Raw genomic sequence first — 22564 nt, forward strand, 5'->3', positions numbered from 1 at the left:
TAAGGCAAATCTAAAATAATAATATGTGAGGTAAATCATAGTTTTCAAACTAAATCCGGGATTATCAAATGAAGTTAAATGGTGTGTGTGTGTCTAAAAACATGTTACAGAAGCTATGAATTGAGCAATGCATTCCCTCGCGTGATGCTTTTTAGAGGATTGGAAATTATATGAAAAAAAAAAAGAATAAAAGGAATTCTTTTAGTATTTTTAGTCAGATTTTTGTCTATATACTATATTTTATTAAAGAAACAAAATATTTCATTCTTTGTTATTACCCACGAAAGTTTTTACCGTACTCAAAAAATAATTAATAAGTATTATTATCTATTTTTTAAACACTATACAATTCCATTTTATTTGTCATGCCACTCCCTTTTCCTAGTAAATAGTGGTAAAGATTTTTCTCATTAATTTCATATTTGTACCCTGTAGTTACTTATATGATGGTTATTAAAGATTTACATGGTCATTAACTTTAGGACCCATAGAATTAGTCAAGATATGTGCAAACTGACCCAAACATTCAGATTAAAAAAAAATAATGGTAAAGATTATTATTAAACTTCTACATGTGAGACAATAGGATGAGGAATTTGGACCGTTGAAAATAAAAGGATAAATTAAGAGAAAGGCTCGGAACTCGATTGACTGTGAAGAAAACGTGGCCTATATTCTTAATATTTTACTGGGTTTATCATGACTGTGCCAACCACGAAGGGTGTAAATTAAACAATAATGTCAATTTTAATTGTTTGAGCCATTAAAGAAACGTGTCCCGATTTTCTACGATGGACATGAATAGTTAGTTTTTATAATATGATGCTGTAACTTGTATGTATGTGCATAACATATTTGCTTGTGTGTGAGTATTGTGCATTTGAACCAAAACACTTCAAATAATCATGAAAGATGAAAGATATAGCTTGAATCATTAAATTTTAAATTTATTTTTTATAAATTATTAATTTGAGTTTTATAAATCTTAAATTCATTGAAAATTTACATGCAGAGGCGGAGACAAGGAGTGCTGGCAGGGGCCCCGGCTCCTGAAAAAAAAAAATTTCCAGCCTCTCCCTTAATAATATTTATATTGTTAGCCTGAATAATAAAATAACTAACATTTAAGCTCTTTTTAATTTTATTTTCTGATTTCATCTCTGTTTATATAGTCATTAATTTCAGAATTCGTAAAATTAGTCTAGTGCGCATAAATTAGACCGGATACCCACATTAATCTAAAAAAAAATTATACTTGAAGTAACTCTTTTTAAAAAACAATTTCTTTGCATGAAACGATAAGTCGACCCATGTGTAAATAAATGGATAAGATAATAAGGGCTTGGGCAATTTTGTTCCTTGTCGTCTTAGTAGAGCAACCAAAGGTAGAGGTTTGCTCGAGGGATTTTTCTTTCGTTGATATATCCTAAAAATGATAGACGCATTTTTATTATTTTCTATTTTATAAAAAATAAAATATAGAATGTTATATGAAAAAATATAGAATATATATTAAAGAAATAACAACAGATATGGTGTAGAAATAAATATTTTTTAAACAATTAGACTCATTTATTAGCTTAATATTGAATAATTACCCCAGTTATTTTTTTCCCAGGAACAAGTTTGATTACTAGAAAGACGTTATTTATGGATACTGGGTACAAATTTTAATTACATAAAATAGCAAAATTTATGGGAAAACTACGTTTGAGTCCTCTAACTATTCAGTATACATGTTTTCCTAAGCGAATTGCCTATCCCTTTTCCAAAGGATGAAAGTCCTGCCAAGCTTTCCCACTTCTCAAATCGATACTAATTAGATAATTATTTGCCCCTTATGTGTTACGTTGATTAAATTTTTGTTGAATATAAAAAAAATTCTAGTGTTATTAACATGTTTTATAGTAAAGAGATGAATAAATTATGTAGAGGTTGAGTTAATATGCCATTGTCAACTTTGAAAATCAAAAAATAACCTAATATAGTTTATCTAAAAAATAAAGAATGATATTTTTTTTAATATAGAGAACATATTGGATCTACTTGGATTTACTCGGTTCGATTTGGATTAATTCGAGTTAATCTACCAAATCTTCAATCCGGGTCATGAGATCTTGATAACACTGTAAAAAATAAATTAAAAAATATTAATTATAATTCTCAATTAACTCAATATTAAATGATAAAATTAAAAATAAAATTCAATCAGGAAAATGAGTCGAGTAAACTTAGATTAGCCTTAGTCGCGAGACTGAGATAACTGTATAAAAAAATTAAAATAAATCATGAAGTTTAATTCTGAATCAATCAAATATTGAATTGAAATTAAAAAAAAAAGTTAATTAAAAAAACACAAAAAACACCTGAATTAATTCACCAAACCCGTGACCCGAGTCATGAGGTTAGCATAACCTCGTAAAAAACAAACTGAAATAAATTATAAAATCTAATCTCCAATTAATTCAATATATAAGCGTGTTTGGGAGTGTGGTTGTAGTTACTTTTTTTAAAGTGTTTTTCACTTGAAAATGTATCAAAATAATATATTTTTTATTTTTAAAAAATTATTTTTAACATCAACATATAAAAAAAATCTAAAAAATAAAAAATATATATATTAATTTGAAGTAAGGAAAAAAATAAAAAAATAAATTTTTTTATAAATACTTTTGAAACACAAAAATAAATAAGATCTAAATAATTAAATTTTTTTAAAAAAACAATACAATCAAACTAATTCATTTGGTGAAATGCCAAGAATTTTTACCATAGGGTGATTTCAATCATGGAAAATCAGAGAATCTAGACATCGTTTTTCAACATGTTCAACAGCTTTATTCGGCATCTACTTTTTACGAAAACATGCTATTGACGTGATTATAACATGGATTTTGAAGGGCGAAAATAGACAAAGGTTAGGTGAGAGCGTCTTACTGTATTATTGCTTCAATTACGACGCATAAATGGTGTAATGGAGACTTTTAGTGGAACGATGACCTGCTTATCCCTTTTTTTTTTTTTTAACGTGGATGTCCGGATCAGCTTACGCGTATCTCGATTAATTTCATGGGCCTTAAAGTTAACAACCATGTAAGCCACTAATAGCCATCATATGAGCAACTACAAGGCTCGAACATGAGACCACAGAGGGTACAAACCTCTTAGTCCCAAACTCTTATCGTTGGGCCACCACCTAAATAGTTAGAAGTGTGTTTGGTATTGCGGTAACTGTTGTGGTTGTGATTTGAAAAATATTATTTTATAAAAAGTATTTTTAGTTGAGGCTGGTTTGAAAAAATAGGTGTTTAGTTAAAACTGTTGTTGAAATTGAGATTGAAGAAAAAGTAGTTTAATGTGTCTGGTTAAGAATGCTTTTAAAATTGAGGTTATAAAATGATTTTAAAAAATCTATATTAATATTGATAGTTTTAAATTTAAATATTGTAAAATTAATTAAGAACTACAGTTTTCATAATTTTTTTAGCGTAGATAAAATATTATCAGGTATAAAATTGATATTACAGTGCGAGTAAATTTAATTCAATCTATACTAGTTTTTCGGGGAAAAAAATTGTTCATATCACAGTGCGAGTGAATTTAATTCACTTTAAACTATTTTTAAAAAAAAAAACCAGTTAAAAAAATTAACACACTAAAAAAAAAAGTCACGTGAACAGTGCAATTCTCTTGCACTGTTCATGGTAACAGTGTTTAATATACATTGTTCATGTTAATTGCATTATTCAGTAAACAGTGTAATTATCATGCACATGCACAGTAAGTAAGAACCACCATTTTGTTGCTTTTTCTATTTTTGTGTACCAAACACACAAATATATAGCCCTGTACACATTAAATTTTATATTTTTTTGACCAAACATTTTAATTAAAATATAACTGCAGTCACAGCCGCATAATTAAACGGGCTTTAGATCACCTACTGATACATGAAGAAGCTCGAGGTAGCTTGGCCTAAATTCTACCGTAATTATATGATATAAGCCAAGCATTATCCACGTTAAATGATGTGATTTTAGCATTCAACGCCTCCTATACGTGAAAAAAAAAGGTTCTCGTTTCCCCTAACATCTTGGAAAGTACAGCGGTTAAAATGACAAAAATTATAAAGTAGAGGGGCCATGACGTTGACGTGTAACGACGGAAGCAATTGCTTCAGCAGATGCCGCAGGCCCGCAACGTTCTGTCAATCGTGTTTAGCGCGCTTTCCAATGGAAGACGACGTCTGAGGTTCGGTAGATAGACATGCGGCAGTGCATCTGATCTGGGCAAAGTTATTGGAACCGACCCGACAGGGGTGATGATTCAGTAGTTCGCCGGTAGTGGTTTACCGGCGAGTTCGACTCCTGGGATCGATAATTTTTATTTTGTTTTTCAACTTGTATTCTTTAGGCATGACAAAGAAATATAGATAGTAGTCAGTTGCTCGTAAGTTACTGCCGCGAACTTTCCAGCAATGTTACTGAAATCCGATCTCAAGACCATTTCAAGCTTCAAAACAAGCCGCGTGGGAATTGACACAGAGTGGTCCAGCTGACCTAGCAAGCGCCCTCGTGAATCACTGAACCCGACTTCACTTTAAATTAACTCAACTAACACTTTACTGGGTTATATATCGTTGGCAAGTTTAACAAACTTTTCTAATTCATGCAATTTTTTCGGTTTTGACAACAAAAAATAATTTTTATTAGTAGCATGGTTTGTTCAATAAAAACAATAGTAATAAAAAAATATAACAATTTGAGATAAAAAAGAAAAGGGCAAATGTTTTTAATAAAAACTAAATTTTCTTATTTTTTATGTCGAGTATTTTTTTTAAATGAAAGCAGGATATGATTATGAAAACAAATTTTAATTAAAAAATTAAAAATATTATGAATTGATCATCATTACGCAACCATATAAGAAAAATGAAAACAATAAATTTGAAAAACAATTATATAAAATATTTACAATTAAAAATTAATAAAAAAATATTTTATTCTCATTTAATATTAATAAGTAAATTATTTTTAAAAATTCAGCATGTAACACTAATACATAATTATTCATAAAGCATTTGATAAAATCATTATAAAAAAGTCTCAATCTTCTTATAAATAACGGAATAATTTATCAAGAACACTTTTTTGAGTAAAAAGCCGTGACAATTAATGTAATTAAAAAAAAATTATTTTAGGTTCTATTTTATTATTGATGTATTTTTTTATTGTTTTAATGAAATAATTTTTTTAATTAAAATAAAAGTTTGTTAAAATTTTCAACAATAAAAAAAATAAAAAATAATATGTCTCTTCAATCTAAATTCCATTTCCTTATTAATGCTTCTCTCAATTGTTTTAACAAGAAGAATTTTTTTTAATTATAAGCAATATCTTTTAAACAAAAACCTATTATAATCTTAAAATTAGGTAAAAAAATAAATTAATAAATGTGATAAAATCAGCCCAAAAAAATTTATGAAAAATTTAGAACATAAATTTTATTTTCATTTAATCTTTTTCTCCATGAGAAATTTATTTTTTATGCGAAATCAAGACTGGCCACGCGATTTACTTTCGTGTTTTATTTTGATCATTTTATTTTAATTATCTTTCTACTACAAATTCAAACTATCCTCATTAAATTGTCCTCAATCAAGTTTTAAAAACCGATAAATCTATAAAACTTGCGAAGATAAGACCCCAACTCATTAAATACTTAAAACAACTCACAAAAGAACAGGATTGAAAAAAAAAAGAAGATTAAAAAAAAACATTATTGCACAAGAGGCCCGGTAGATTGTACTGCTTTCGATCCCCGATTTTAGCACCCCACATCAATTCAATTCAACCCGAAGAAGGTCGTTCAGAAAATTTTTTGTTGGTTCCCTTGAGGTCAATTACATAGACAGTCAAGATCTTGAACTGGACCACCAGTATATATTCTAATTTACTAGTTGAAGTGACCGATCCGATTCGATTCCACTAACTAGATCGGTAAATCCTAATCAATGGAAGGTAGAAAATCCACTAGTATGCTCCCGCTAGTAAATTTTTTGTTGGTTCCCTTGAGGTCAATTACATAGACAGTCAAGATCTTGAACTGGACCACCAGTATATATTCTAATTTACTAGTTGAAGTGACCGATCCGATTCGATTCCACTAACTAGATCGGTAAATCCTAATCAATGGAAGGTAGAAAATCCACTAGTATGCTCCCGCTAGTAAATTTTTTGTTGGTTCCCTTGAGGTCAATTACATAGACAGTCAAGATCTTGAACTGGACCACCAGTATATATTCTAATTTACTAGTTGAAGTGACCGATCCGATTCGATTCCACTAACTAGATCGGTAAATCCTAATCAATGGAAGGTAGAAAATCCACTAGTATGCTCCCGCTAGTAAATTTTTTGTTGGTTCCCTTGAGGTCAATTACATAGACAGTCAAGATCTTGAACTGGACCACCAGTATATATTCTAATTTACTAGTTGAAGTGACCGATCCGATTCGATTCCACTAACTAGATCGGTAAATCCTAATCAATGGAAGGTAGAAAATCCACTAGTATGCTCCCGCTAGTAAATTTTTTGTTGGTTCCCTTGAGGTCAATTACATAGACAGTCAAGATCTTGAACTGGACCACCAGTATATATTCTAATTTACTAGTTGAAGTGACCGATCCGATTCGATTCCACTAACTAGATCGGTAAATCCTAATCAATGGAAGGTAGAAAATCCACTAGTATGCTCCCGCTAGATCGCGTAGTGTAATAAAAACAATTTAAAATACAAAAAAATATTTATGCACCAATAATGCGTTTTCTAAAAAATAAAATAGATTTTTCTTATACATTGAGATTGAAAAACACTTGATTCACTTGGATTAAATTACGCTAACATGCAAAACTCATGAAAATAATCTTGGAAAAAACCTTAAAAAGCTTGATTCCATATTAATTTAATGTTGAAAGATGAAATCGATAAAAAAAAAAATTTTAATTAAAAAAAATAAAATAAACTCAAAACAACTAAGCAAACTCGCAAGGAAAGTTATGCATGCTATCGGATTCATAATTTTTTTTAATTAAAGAGATTATTTTTCATTTAATTATATGACAATAAGGTGTATAATAACTTTTTTTATATACAAAACATATTTTTTAAAAGTAAAAAAAAAACATGATAGGTTTAACTTAAATTAAAAAAAAGGTGAAAATGCATTTTTTCAGGTTTAAGTTAAATAAAAAAGATATTATCGATAACAAATGATGAAATTATATTTTTAAAAAAATTAAAGAACAAAAAAAACATAAAAAACAAATAAAAATTTGGATTTCATGAATTATCAATAACAAATTGTGAAAGTTATTCTAACAATAACTTTCTCTCTACGTTAGAATTTAATGATCCTCTATTCTTTTTAACAAAAAATGATTGAAAAATAAAGGAAATAAATTTTGGTATCAAAATTAAATTTTAAAAAATTAAAGTACCAATTACCTTATAGCTAAAAATAATGGTTGGCTAAAATGAAATTTCAACATAAAATTTAAAACTGCCATATATTTTACTTGTTTTATTAACTTTAGATATTTTTCTTCTAATTTATCCAATCATTCTAAAAAAACATGCAATTAAGAGCTAACCCGGAATAGCCCAATCATTCAAAATAAAAAATTAAGAATTAAATTAATTCTTTTTAAAAAGATCACTAAAATTGTGAAAGATAAATAGTTGAAAAAAAGCTACGATATTTAACTCACCTGCTTTAGATTTTGTTAATATCACTGCCTTTGTGGGCCTTACCTTAAATAATAGTAGTAGTTAGTAAAAACTTGTCACTGGTTCTTTTATTTATTCAATCCAAATCAATTGCATGGAGTGTAATTTATATTTGAGATTGTGGTAGTAATTTTTTATGCCGAGATTTTTAAAAAATAAATTTAAAATAATATTTGTTTAGTTAAAATTATTTTAAAATGTATTTTTATATGAAAAATAAATAGAAAACATGTCTTCATTAACAAAAAATAATTTATTTTAGATTATACAAAAATAAATTTTGAAATATAATTATATATGAGATTTAATATAAAAAAAACAGAAATTATTTGACTAGCTACATAATTTTTTTATATGGTTGAAAAAAAACAAATGTTATCACAGAGCCCTCAAACCGAACCAGTCTAGAGTTCAAATCATTAGTTGAATCGATCGGTCTGGTTCTGACAATACAAGTTCCAGGTCCTTCTAAAATTCTAATACATCCTTAAATAGAAGATCTACATCCTTGACGTCGTGGGCGTTGTCTTGTATAGTAGTGTAGTAGGTAGAATGTGTGTTTTTGGTATTGTGCTAGTTGTTGTGGTTGTGGTATGAAAAAATTATTTTATAAAAATTACTTTTAGTTGAAGTTGGTTTGAAAAAATAGGTGTTTGGTTAAAACTATGGTTAAAATTGAGGTTAAAGAAAAAATAGTTTAATGTGTTTGGTTAAAAATGCTTTTGAAATTGAGGTTATAAGATAATTTTAAAAAATATGTATAGATTTAACTATTATTATTACATCACGAAATAAATAATACTTTAAATAAAATATTTTTTATTGTTCCATTAAAATATATACAATTCCATCACGTATGAAATACATCCGATAAGGACTACAGTTTTTGTGGTTTTTTAAGCACGCAATAACATCAGGTAAAATATAATCAAGAACAAAATTGAGATTCCGATCAAATTCTGCAAATGCTACATCATCCAGCGATCTCTGTCTAATTTATGTAGTATCATTGAATAATGTTAAACATTAGTTTTTCGAATAAAAACAATTACAAAATTAAAAATAATTTTTATTTTACTTAGTCGGACCTGGTTCAATGCATTTTAAGCTTTGAACCGGGATCGATCCGATCGGAACAGTATAGCCGGCTACAGTCAACAGTGTAACATGCATACACTGTTCACGTGAACAGTGTAATATGCATACACTGTTCATGCTAATTATTAGCATGAACAGTGCGTAAATATGTGTTGGCCATTGTTTACTGTTGAAACAAAAGCAGCCTTCCACTGCTACGTGATTACTTAGAGGCTGTTTGTCTACGTGGCTGCGGCTATATTTTATTTAAAACGCAGTCCGCAGCCGTTTGGTAATAACAAAACTTACTTTACTGTGTATGGGGTTCACATGTTTTTTGCGTTTAAAACGCTGAAAAGAAAAAGCAACGAAAACCTGCTTTGCATGCACTGTAGAAACCTGCGGACAGTGCAATTCACTGCTGTTAACGAGTGAATTGCACTGTTCACGCGAACAGTGCAAGTTGCATTGTTCACGTGAACATTGCAATTCACTTGCACTGTTCGCGGTTTTTTTTTTTTATATATATATAGTGTGTTAATTGTATTAATTTTTTTTTATAAAAAAACTAGTTTAAAGAATTAAATTCATTCGCGATGTAAACAATATTTTTTTCTCGAAAAACTAGTATAGAGTGAATTAAATTTACGCGTACAGTAATATCAATTTTATATTTGATAATATTTTATCTAATTTTATAACACGCTCAAAAAGTTATGAAAACTGTAGTTCTTATCGGATGAATTTTGGACGTAATGGAATTATAAATAGTTTAATGGAATAATAAAAAATATTTTATATAAAGTATTATTTTTTTCATGATGTAATAAGAGTAATTAATTTTACAATATTTAAATTTAAAACCATCAATATTAATATATTTTTAAAAAAATTATTTTATAACCTCGATTTCAAAAACATTCTTAACCAAACACATTAAACTACTTTTTCTTAAACCTCAATTTCAAACACAGTTTTAACCAAACATCTATTTTTTCAAACCAACCTTAACTAAAAGTACTTTTTATAAAACAACTTTTTTTAAACCATAACCACAACAGCTACTGCAATACCAAACATACTCTAAGTTTGGAACGCGGTAAACGATGGGATCTATGAACAGTAGATGATGTTTTTTTCCGTAATCAAATGTATGTTTACTGTGTTTATAAAGGAAATTAATTTCTTTTAGTTAATGGGTGAGATATTTTTTAATCAATTTGCGTCTTCATCAAGATTTTTTTTCTAAAAAAGACGTTGACTTAAAGAAACTAATAAAAACCATCTTTTAATCAATGGTTAACTTTTCTGAGAGAGATGATTTTTTGTTATGAATTATATAAATCTAAAGACGAGTCATTAAATAAATATTAAACAATGATCGAGCCACCTCTCAGAAATTATAATGTGAATGCTTTCTTAAATTAAAAGTTATGTGTGTGTGTATATATATACATATAAAGTTATTTATTATTTAAGAAATACTTTAAACAACCGATAGTTTTGACAATTAATTTATTTATCATTATTTTATTATTAAAAAATAATATAAATTACATTACGAGACTTTACATAACAGTTTAAGTTATTGAGTTTAAATATTTTTTTTACAAAATATTAGAGCCTCAATGACTAAGTAATTATGAGTTCGAATATCACTATTTTTATTTATTTGATAAAAAAATTAAAAATAAGATAATATAAATTTATGCAAATTTCAAGTTTAAAGAGCTTTTACTATAAAATGTGTGTTAGAGAATAATATAAATTATATTATAAAATTTTATTTAATAACTTAAATTATTAGATTAAAATGATTCTTTGACCTTTATATTTTTATTTTTCTAGCATAGTTTATATGGGCAAACATTAATACGTGCAAATGAAATATTTTAAATTCGTATTTAACAATAATGAATTACGTATTAGGATCTCACTTAATTATAAAGGTAAATTCACTCATGAAAGTGAAATATTCCATTCACATCAATCAACCGTAATTTAATAGAAATCCTTTTATTCTATACGAAAAAGAAATTTGCATTTTTAGAACAACCATCGGACTCTGAAGACCACCATCATTTAATAAAAGCAGAGAGACGTACCGAAGAGCATTAGTGTGGTTAGGAGTTGGGACTCTGAACAACTCCAAGTCATTGATATGAATAATTGGATTGCCTTTGAAGTCACTTGTTCGCATTGACATTTTGGTAAGCTTTACATAATTCCTTACGCAAGATGAATCAATTCAAACTAAAGAAAACCTATGTGATTTGGTTTCGATTTTAAAAATATGAAAGTATTAATTAATTGAGTCCAACCGAATAAATTCAACTAGAATAAAATCTTATTAACACATACCCTAACTCCCAAGTAATTCAAAGGTGCCCCTCTCGATTTCCTTATCTTATGTCTCTCTCTCTCTCTAGATTAACATGGATATCCGGCACAGCTTACGCGTACTTCGACAAATCCCACGAGCTTTGAAGTTAACGACTATGTAAACTTCTAGTGGTCATCATATGAGCAAATCTCTTAGTTCCAAGTTTTTATCACTGAGTCACCACCTTGATCGTCCTCTTCCTTGTCAATCTCCCTCCACAAAACCCAACAACACAACCCCAAGCTATTTTTTTTCATCTTCCTACCGAATACAACACCTCAAATCCTCATAAATCAACCACTATCGATCTCCTATTACGAAAGTCAGTTTAAAATGAATTTGGTTTAAATTTGAAAAATTAATTAATTTAAATTTTTAATTTACCATGTTTTGGATTTGGATTGTACAAATTAATAATTGAAATTGACTATAAAAAAAAACCCAAAACAAATCTTACAAGTTTTGCTAATTTTTTAAATTTAAAAAATAAATCGAATGAAATCAACAATATTATTAGTTGTAAAACTCATTTTCGTCGACAAACTTAAGAAAATAAAAACAGAGGTAAAACAAATAAATCTCAATACCTGTATATATATTTTTTAGACAACCAAATCAAATGACCGGTTGGATTTTTTAAAAAAAATGTATAATAATATTTAACAAGATTTTCTTTTTTTCCCCTAAATATATTTTTAACAAGATATGCCTTGAAGACTCGTACATTATGAAAGCAGGGAGTAGGTGGCTCGAAGATTTTTGACACATCATGCTTTGATAATGCAGGGGTTTTCGAAGAATTACAGTAGCTGTAACTTTATTTGTTGCTGGGTCCATACAACGATAACATGTCCCTCGCAATAATTCCTGTGGAAGAATCTGCTGGTATTATTTCTTGTGACAGCTGAATTTTGTCTCCTCGTGTTTATCTCTGTACTGCTGTATAAAGGAGGTTTGTTTTTGTGTTTTGAAAGTATTTTTAAAATAATTTTATTTTAAATTAATATATTTTTTAATATTTTTAATAATTTTAATATATTAATGTTAAAAATAATTTTTTTAAATAAAAAATATCATATTTTCAAACACGAGATACAATGATTGAGTTGCAATGGTTATCCGATAGCCCCATTTTTATATTTTTTTGTTTTTTAAATATATTTTAGAAAAAAATACATGATGAAAGAACTATCAATTTATTTAATGATAACAAATTAATTTAGTCTGATTGGGCTTCGAAGACCCACCTTCAGTGCAAATTCTCTTCACGAGTTTCATAATTTAGGGTTGACTTTGTGCTTTTGGACCTCTTTCCAGGCTATCAACTTTGTAAAAACCATAGACTCAAGTTAGATACTGACTCCAAAGAAATTTAGATAGTTGAGCATTATGTCAACTTACAAGGAACCAAGTTAATTCAAATTAAAAGAATTAATTAATTTTATTAAAATAATATCATTTTGTTTTTTTTGTTTTTTTTTTAAAAAATTTAGTCAGATCAACCAAATCAAAATCACTAAAAATCCAACTAGATCATCCATGTTTTACAAGATGAATGTTTTTTCTAACTCACCTTAAAGCCTCAATTTTTCTAGTTCAACTTCAACTTACAACTTAACTAAAAACTTATACCCTAACTAAATCTACCGCACAAGCCAAGTTTGATAACCCATGCAGCAAACATACGAGTAAAGATAAAAACTGGATTCCATTTCAAAAAACAAAATATGGTGCCAAAGTTGGGAGACATAACAAGGTAGCAGCCGCCGCCACCACCACAATCCCCTCCACCTCCACCGCGTGGCCGCATGTAAAGTTTTGCCAGCATGTTCAAGATGGGAAACTCTAGTTGATCACGCTTGAAAACGACACCAAAGCAACGAAGTAAAGAGCTAATAATCAGCTAATAATCACTCGAGAACAAAGAATTGATAGTAAAGGAGGGTTTATATACACAAGCCTCCTTAAAAGCACTAAAAGCTTCACATTCTCTAGACTATAATTGTGCTCTACACTCAAAACCTTTGCGTTCAATTTCTACAGTTGAAATAAAAAAGAATCGGGGAACAAAAATTAAAGAAACAAACAGAACTTAGAGAACAAGTTTGTTTCTAGACACGATGGCCAATCACATATTTCTATTGTACTTGCATCTCATGAGACCATGCAGGATTTGTTGATCGTTTTGATGGCGCCTCTCCATTGCTGCTGGTATTTATGTCAGCATTTGAATGATCACCTGCTGGCCTGAATTCAAGATTCATCTTCTGCAAGATGCAAATTGTACCCATGCTTTATATCTGTATCAAAACAGGTGCTGAATAATGAACACATGTATTCAAATTCATTATAAACCACACCAGGAATTTACTAGAAATATAACATTGTACCTTTTAATGTTGTTTTATCATATTTATCTTTCCTCCCATCTTCATTCTTCCATTCACTATCATCATCGTCACCCATTTCAACCCTCCCATCATTTCCCATGTCACTTTCACTTGCTGTTTCCCATTCTGAACCATCACTTTCCTGGCCATAGATGTCACCAACGTCACCCTCACCATGGACACCTCCATGTTTGATGGCTGCCTCTCTAAATAACCAAGCTGCACGCATCTGCTTTTTGACTAGTCGCTCAGCATAGTCAGGAACTTTGTTTTGCCTCAAAGAGAGGTCAGGATCATTTGTCTGAGAGCATTCGTTAATGAACAGAATGGCATCTAACAAGCTCTCTTTAGCTAAGCCAAGCATGTCATAAGCCTGAGCTCGTCTCCAAAGGCTTTTGGCATGACAGTTAGGAGGGTTGTGAAGACACACTGCATGTGTAGCATCACTAATTGCTGCCAATGGCTGTTGTAACAGAAGATAACACTGAGCTCGATTACTGTACAGAACAACTCTCTCTTTTTTGGATCTCATTGGACACAATGACAAAGCTTCCGAATATTTTGATGCAGCTCCAGCTATGTTTCCTGATGAGAAAAGGGAATTTCCTTCAAGCTTGACCACCAGTGCAGCTGCCTGCTTAATATGAAGATCCTCTTTGGGCATGTTCTTTTCCCATTTCAATCTTTGTTTGGAATTCAATAGTTCCTCAATCAGTTCCCTTTCACGGTTGCTGATAGTGTTACGCCCTGTCCCTTGTGATTGCAAACACTCCTGAAGAACATTAACAATGGTGTCCCCAAGCTTTTTGTGATCACCCAGATTTGTAATCTCTGCGAGGTCTACAAGTGCAGGTACTGCCTTATCAATGACCTATTAACAGGTCAAGAAGAATTGAGCAAGAAATAGCACACATTGTATTTACAAATATAACACCCATTGCAACAAAAGAGGTAAGTATATAGGACAACAGAGACTTTGTATCACATATTTGAAATGTATTTCTACACAACAATTTAAGCTGGATGATTGGTAGATTTACATTAAGAGAAAACATCGTGAGATTTTCATTAAAAAAATCCATATAAACAAAGCAAATAGGAACATGCATTAATATTTACAGCACATTGTTATACTTCACATTTACGCAGCAAGTCTGATTACAGAACTTAAAAAATCAGAAAAGCTCTGTGGACATGTTCCCAAGTCAATAAATTGATGAAAGAAATTATTTTCTTTTCAGTTTTGTTTTCCTTTGATAAAGAAAATTCATTACAGATGCAAAGGAACACAATCCAAGAACTGGATAAGCAGTAGGAGAAACCCCAACAAGGGAAAAGAGTCAAAACTGAAGATTTCAAGAATCAATGAAATCCACAGAGAGAAAAGGACAGGGAGCTGTAGAATATTCAAACAACAACAACAACAACAATAACAACCCTCAATCCCAAATAGTTGGGTCGGCTATATTGATTATGTAAAAATAAATATGCGCAAATATGCAGCTAATAGCCCAAGAGAGGAAGACGACTCCTCTTCAAAAACTTAACCATCCCAATTTATCCATATATTTCAAACAAAGCAGTAAAACATCTTTGTCAGGGTCTCCAACAAGATTATAACAATCTTCAAAGATGCTGAAAAAATGTTGTGCAAACAGAACTAACTAAAAAAGCATGTGCAGACCAAGGATGTAATTATTCATCCTAGAGAAATCTTAAATACAAGATGTCAAGTCACCCTAGTCCATGAATGCACTTTCAATGCACAAATAATATTTTAATAGAAAAAGAAAAGAACATCTCATGCAGCACCAAAGTCAAAAATAAATTAATAGATATTCAATTTACCTTATGGCATGTACTTGGATCTTGGATCAACCAAAGAAGACAGTCTATAGCCATATACTGCCAGTCATCTGATGACCTAGCTATATTACACAATGCCTCAATAATACCAGGACAGCTAGCAACAGGTCCCCTACCAAGCTTATGATGACAAATTGTTCTTAATAAACCAATACCAGCAGGGGAATTCTCATTAACAAGCCCACCCCACATGCCTGGCAGTTTTACCAAGAATTCAGGCTTGCATATGGTAGGAAGAAATTCGGGCTTGAAAGCAAAGCAATTAATGAGTTGAAGTGACCAGCACTGTAACTGACTAGCCCATTCCTCTGCTTTCCTGGACTCCATTTCAACACCGCCCATGCCGCGGGTAAGCAAATCGCAATGATAACTAATTCTTCTATCAACATATTGGTAAAAATGTGAGTAAACTATTTCGAGTGAACTGATTGCTAGTTGGATGGAGAGTTCAAGGATTTCGCCATGACTTGCCACAGCAGGAAAAGTGCTGGTGTATGTGGCCAAGTGCCCCAGTGCTCGTACTGCCACTCTTTGTTCAACCCATGTCAATCTCCCCCTCAAAAGCTCAACCAAGGGAGCAATTACGCCAGCATGGACCGCACTTTCTGCAAACTCTTCCATGTTCATAGTGTAGGATCCAATAATATGAGCTGCATAGTAAGGAATATATACGTTTTGGTCATGAGAAAGCCAGCGGCGATTCTTTAAGCCCTTCCATATAAGAGCAGCCATACATTCAAATATTCCCAATTCAATGAACTCGGGGTCATTTGGATGTGCCATAGCAGTGTTCCACAGTCCACTGATCGGGAGAACCTGGCCATCATCATCCTGTGAAGGAAGTTCTCTAAAGAATTTCAGTATACTTGCTCTTCGCTTACTTGGATTTCCTTCCTTCATGACACAAAAGAAGCATCCTGGATATGGGCAGTCGGGAGAAACTTTATCCATTTTCAGACAGTCAACTACTCTGAATTCATAAACAGCCAAGTGAATTAGTCATTGACCATGGTGATCCAAACAAATACATTCAGCATGCATAACTTCCAATAATGATTCACAATAGTTCATGAAATTTCAAATAGGAAGAGGATCGTCACTTCCAGTTTTCCTAAGAGAGTTTCATCTAACGTGTATGCACAGGGATTGCTAGCCAAAATAAAAATGGTTATAAATAGAACTAACACAAAAATCTACTGAAGCAACTAGGATCTTTGCCATCACATCCAAGTTCACTCCAACCCCGACATTCAAAATATCAGTTCCACCACGGTAATGAAAATGGCTAGCGGGCAGCTAAATCAACCCCCCCCCCCCCCCGGCTCTCTCTCTCTCTTTTTAAACGAATTTCTATTTCTTATTCAAGTTCTCATTCTGAGCCTTCCTTTGTTAGCTCTTTGCATAAGAAAACACAAACATGACGATCTTTTTCACATAAAGCACATGCACAACCTAAAAACAATTGGATCTACAAGAACCGAACTTTAACACGCAAAATTCAACATATACGCCAAAAAAGCAAAACCCAAGTTTTTAAATAAGATCCAAACCCAAATAATGTCCCAATCACAGAGACATAGATAGATACCACAAATGAGTCCCCCACCGCACAAAACACACACACAGTAATAGAAAATGGCATACCTTTGAGGAGGGTTCCTTAAAGAGAGAAGCAAAGAGAAGAACAGCAATCAGCTAACAGTGAAATTGCAAGCCAAAAAGAAGAAAAAAGTGTTTTTCTAGTGTATTGTTTGAAAAAGCAGATAACTAAGACATGCTTTTTGTTTTGTGTTTACTCTTGCCACAGAATGAGAAACTGAGAGAGAGAAAGAGAGAGAGAGAGAGGGGGAGAGAGGGATGGAGGGAAGTGTAGTTTAAGGAAACGGGGACGGTGTTTTTGGAAGTGTTTGATTCTGACAGCGGAGAGAGAAGGATCTTCTTCTTGTAATGAAAACAGCACAATCTCTCTCACTCTCTCTAGTACTACCAGCGGGAGTACTGTTTTAATGCAATAGCGAATATCAAATAAAATAAAATCCATTCTTTCCAAATATACATTTCTTTGCTCCCCCACTCGCATGAATCTCCACGTACTCATATATTTTGTTTTAATCCTTCCATATATTTGAGTCAGCACTAAATCTACTTTTTTTTTTTTCTAAATCCAGGCAAGAGTATAATATCACAATCAAGTAATGTTTTTTAAGTTTGTATTTTAAATATAATAAAAATTACATTAATCTTGCAATTAAAAAATTGCTAGTATTTTATGTTTTAATACCAGACTAAATAAAGCTTGAATTGAATGGATTTTTATTAAAATTGAGTTCAAGAGAAGATTGATGATGCTTGAAACCATAGTTTTGAAACCCGGCCCGACCTAGTGGGTCTACCCGGGACTTGACCGGCCTGGGCCTGGGGCCAGGTCTAAGTAAAAAACAACTTGGGAATTGGCCTGGTGAGACCCGGTCGACCCGGGCCTGGGGCCGGGTCTAAGTAAAAAACAACTTGGGAATTGGCCTGGTGAGACTCGGCCGACCCGGCAGATAGACCCGGGTAAACTCGGCCGAGACCCGACCTTATTTTATATATATATGACCGAAACGACGTTGTTTTGGCTTTTTACAGTTAAATGGTCAAAAAGAGAAGAATTGTTAATTGAACGAGCACTGCAGAAGACTTAATTAATTTCAAACCTAATTAAAGAAATCTTCAAACCCATTTCAGTCGCGAAGAAGGGCAGAGGAGCGGAAAACTCTTAAATCCTTTATCGCTGTTTCAAATCTGCGAATAAGGTTAGATGAGCTGTTGTTACTTGTTTCTTTCTTTTTTCGCTCTCTATTTTCTTTCTTCTGTGCCACTGTTTCAAATCCTTGATCGCTATTTGTTTTGAACTTGCAGCTCTTTACTATAACAGTGACATCGATTCTTTTCTATTCTCACACCCACATGTATGTTTCTCACTTTCTCTGTTCTTTTCTTTTATGCAACTTGACCGTTCTTTTCTTTTCTTATTGTTATTTTTGCAACTGAATAAAGGATTAATTTTTCTTGATTTATTTCTTTGTAAGTTTCATTTTAATTAACTGTCTCATTTATCTTCTTTATGTTCGTTTGAATTGTATGATAAAGAAGATGACTTAGTAGTGCAATTGTGTTTGTGTGTTTGTTCTGCTGCTTCTGCAATCCTGAATTCAAGCTGGTTGTTCGTTAATTGTATTTCATTTTAGTTAACTGTGTTTGTGTTTTTGTTCATTTGAATTTGTTTATTCTACTTTGAGTTTAAAATTTTTTTTTGAATTAATTTATCTGAATTATGACTCGATTGTTAAATCAAGTCAACAATCATATCGGGTTTGAAAACTATGCATGAAACTATGTTATCAAACAAAGCCAAATAAAAATATACTTGCAACGTTTTAAAATTGAAAGGGTGGGAAAGTGGGAGAGACGGCGCGTGGAGATGTGGGCACTGAAATGCAAAGGTGTGGAGGATGGGGCAGGCATAATTGCACCACTATAACACCGTTGCCTTTGTGTTTTCTTGTTTTTGGGTCCCATTGACGCCTGCCTTTCTCGTCTTCTGTTTAGTCCTTCCTTCTTTACCGTTTTTGAATTGCAGAAACTTGAAATGCCACAAATGCCCCTCTCCATCTCCTTTTACTTTATTATACAAGGCATTTTTTTTGTTTTAAAAGGTTTTTTTAAAAAAAAAAATTAATTTTTAAATTTTTATATATTATTTTAATATGCTGATATTACAAATATTTTTTTAAAAATAAAAAAAATATTATTTTAATATATTTTTAAATAAAAAATACTTTAAAAAATAACATTACAATAATACCAAACGAGCTTTGCCGCATGTATGATTTTAGTGATGCTTTGCATTATATGTAGTGGTTGTTTTTCAAAATAGTTTTTTAAAAATATATATAAATAATATCTTTTTATTTTTTAAAATTTAATTTTAATATCAGCACATTAAAATGATTTAAAAATATCAAAAAATTTAATTTTAAAAAAACAAAATATTTAATTTTTTTAAATATCAATTCCACTGTAAAAACAAATACCGTCTTCTTTAATTTTCTTTTTTAATTAATGATTTTGTAAGTCTTATAAAAAAAAAGAGAGAAGAAAATGCATGTGCTTCCAAAGCAACTAATTACTAAAAATTTTGGAGGCTTCAAAATTTTTTCTTCTTGAGATTTGAATTATTAATATATGCTAAGCTATAATTATTGAGATTATAAAGTTAGCATGATAATGTCCATAGACAAAATTGTGTAATGAAAGAAAGATAGAAGGGAGGATTCATAAATAAAAAAATAAATTATTTTCTTCATTCTTGTTATTAGTATTTCCTGTTTTATTATTGTTATTACTATTTTTGGAACAAAGTAAAATGGCTCGCCCAATTTGCGAGGAAGACCCTTTCCTTCTAAGGGTAAAGATTTTCCGACAATATATTAGGCTCTGTTTTTTTGCTGGAAAGTAATTTTTTTTTGGAAAGTGAATTCCGGGGAAAGTAAATTCCGGGAAAGTATTTTCCAATGTTTGGTAGTATAATGGAAAATAAGTTGGAAAACATTTTCCAGTGTTTGGTTATGTCATGAAAAATGAGCTGGAAAATAACTTATTAATGTTTTATTTTTCTCAAGTTTATTAAAATAATGAGGAACAAATCTTACAAATTAAAAAGTTGAATGAGAATGAAATTGAAAAAAATATAATTTCATAAATTATCTAAAATAAAATAAATAATAATCAAAATAATAGAGATCAAATCTAAAAAATTAAAAAAAATAAAAGGTGAAGAAATTAAAATAATAATAATTAACATTTCATAAATTATTTTAAATAAAATAAGTAACAATCAAAAGAATGAGGACCAAATTTGATAGATAAAAAATTTCAATAAAAAAATAATAAGAAAAAAGCAAATATCAATTATAAAAATAAGGACCAAAATTAATATAAAAATTAAATTTTAAGAGATGGAATTCAAAAATAAATATTCAAAACAAATTATATATAGCAATCAAAAGTTTGAGGATCAAATTTGATATAATCATCAAATAGTGACATTTTAAAATTTTTCACAACTTCTGAAAAGTGTTTTTCGCCCAAATTTTCCAGGAAAACATTTTCCTGAAAACCAAGCCAAATTTTTCTTTGATTGGAAAATGTTTTCCGTTGACCAACTTTTCTAATGGCAAACAAACATAGGAAAGTCCGGAAAGTGGTTTCCTGCTTTCCAGAAAACAAACACAGCCAAAAAGAAAAACACTTTCCTGAAAACCAAACCAAATTTTTCTTTAACTGGAAAGTGTTTTCCGTTGACCGGAAAGTGTTTTCCGTTGACCAACTTTTCTAATGGCAAACAAACACAGGAAAGTTTGGAAAGTGATTTCCCGGAAAGTGAATTCCGGGAAACAAACATGGCCTTAATGACTACTGAGCACTATGACGTTCAAAGTGTACTATTGTACTTTAAGACTGCTGAGAGAATTTAATGATTATTTTTTAAAATATATTTTTAAGATTTTTTATTAAAATAATTTATTTTTTATTTTTTAAAAATTATATATATATATATAAAGAAATTAAAGGTTATTTGAAATTTTAAACATTGTTTTTTAAAATATTTTTTACTTGAAAATATATTAAAACAATTTGAAAACATACAAATTTATTTTAAATAAAAATATTTTTAAATTTTTTTCATAAAACACCATTTAAAACACAATTTTAAACATCTCTTTGGAAAGCTTAATCATGTTATTTGTGCTTTATCACAGTACCCAAAAATCCTAAGCTCCATCGCATAACTCCTAGTACCAAGGAGGTGATGCTATGACCTTAGAGACATGTAAATTGGAGGAATAATTGTTCAGTGCAAGGAGACATATATATATATGAATGATCTTAGAATCTCTTCGCTGATTCTTTGCCAGTCGGGTTTGCTACTAGTTTGGTTTCGGTTCTTTCGTTCAATAAATTCAATGGTTTCAAGCAATAGCCTGGAGATGGAGATGGTAGCTTTCCCACTATAAGTATTCTTTGCCATCTCTTTATACAACGTCTAATTCACTTGAATATCAAACACTACAAAAAAAAATTGACAAATAGTAGTGAAAACGCCGATAGAAAATATCATATCGGTCATTTCTAACAAAAACATCAATGAAAAATTTCTTTTAATAATTTTTTACATAAATAGTGATGGGATATGTTCAATCAATAATTTTTGATAGAATTTCCAACATAATAAAGAAAATAATAAAATAATAAAAAATTTATTGAAAATTTAACACGTCAATATTTTCTAATGGTATTGCCAATGGATATTCTGTTGAAAAATTCAAATGAATTAAAACTCGATACTTTTCCTTTCCCCCTTTTCTTTTTCTTTCTGCTAAAACAATAGTAACCAAATGCTTATTTTCTCACAAATCCAACCACCATCCTTATAAATTTAGCTATCCCAAATCACAAATGTCGACTATAAACTCCCAGCCAAAAACAAAAAGGTTTAAATTAAGAATTTTTTTAAAAAATTCATATTATATTTAAGGAGGGGTAAATGGTGAATTATCCTAGAAAAGAGTATAAAAAGGGAGGGATTTTCTTCTCCCCAAGCTGACAGCTACAACAAAGGGAAAGGGAGGAAATTTTCAATTTTTCTCACCAAAATCTTAGAGAAACCAAGAGAAAATCAAGGGATTTAGGGAAGAATTGAGGGAAACACATACACATACCTTTAAACACTTGATTAAGAAGGAAATAGAAACAAAATAATTAAGGAGAGGGGCTACAAAGTCACGACAGCAAGGAAGAAAATAAAAGAGGAATTTGAAAATTTTTTGACTGGTTGAGATTCAAAGACTTGAATAACATCTAGTAAGGGGCTTTGGATCTACTTTAGCAATTTCATACAATTTGAATAACATTTGAGGTAACAATCATGAATTTTAGGTTAGGGTTTATAGAAATTTTTTAGGGAAAATATAAATTGATTATGAATTGATCAAATTTAGTTAGATTAGGTTGTGTTG

General features: G+C 30.4%; 1 protein-coding gene across 2 annotated transcripts; it reads right to left on the reverse strand.

Annotated features, from left to right (window-relative positions):
• Window positions 1-13175: 13175 nt before the first annotated feature.
• LOC133672615 (uncharacterized) lies at window positions 13176-17493 on the reverse strand. Of its 2 annotated transcripts, none has more exons than XM_062093077.1 (4): window positions 17148-17493; window positions 15486-16473; window positions 13638-14508; window positions 13176-13514 (listed from the first exon to the last, which is right to left on the reverse strand). In XM_062093077.1, exons 2-4 carry the CDS (start codon window positions 16452-16454, stop codon window positions 13501-13503), a joined length of 1854 nt encoding a protein of 617 aa, XP_061949061.1. In that variant the 5' UTR covers window positions 16455-16473; window positions 17148-17493; the 3' UTR covers window positions 13176-13500. The 2 variants fall into 2 exon arrangements, with proteins under 2 accessions (XP_061949061.1, XP_061949060.1); XM_062093076.1 differs by having other exon boundaries at window positions 13176-13547; window positions 17148-17492.
• Between the last annotated feature and the right edge of the window lie 5071 nt (window positions 17494-22564).

Source organism: Populus nigra, chromosome 14 (assembly GCF_951802175.1).
Source record: "Populus nigra chromosome 14, ddPopNigr1.1, whole genome shotgun sequence".
Lineage (NCBI taxonomy): Eukaryota > Viridiplantae > Streptophyta > Magnoliopsida > Malpighiales > Salicaceae > Populus > Populus nigra.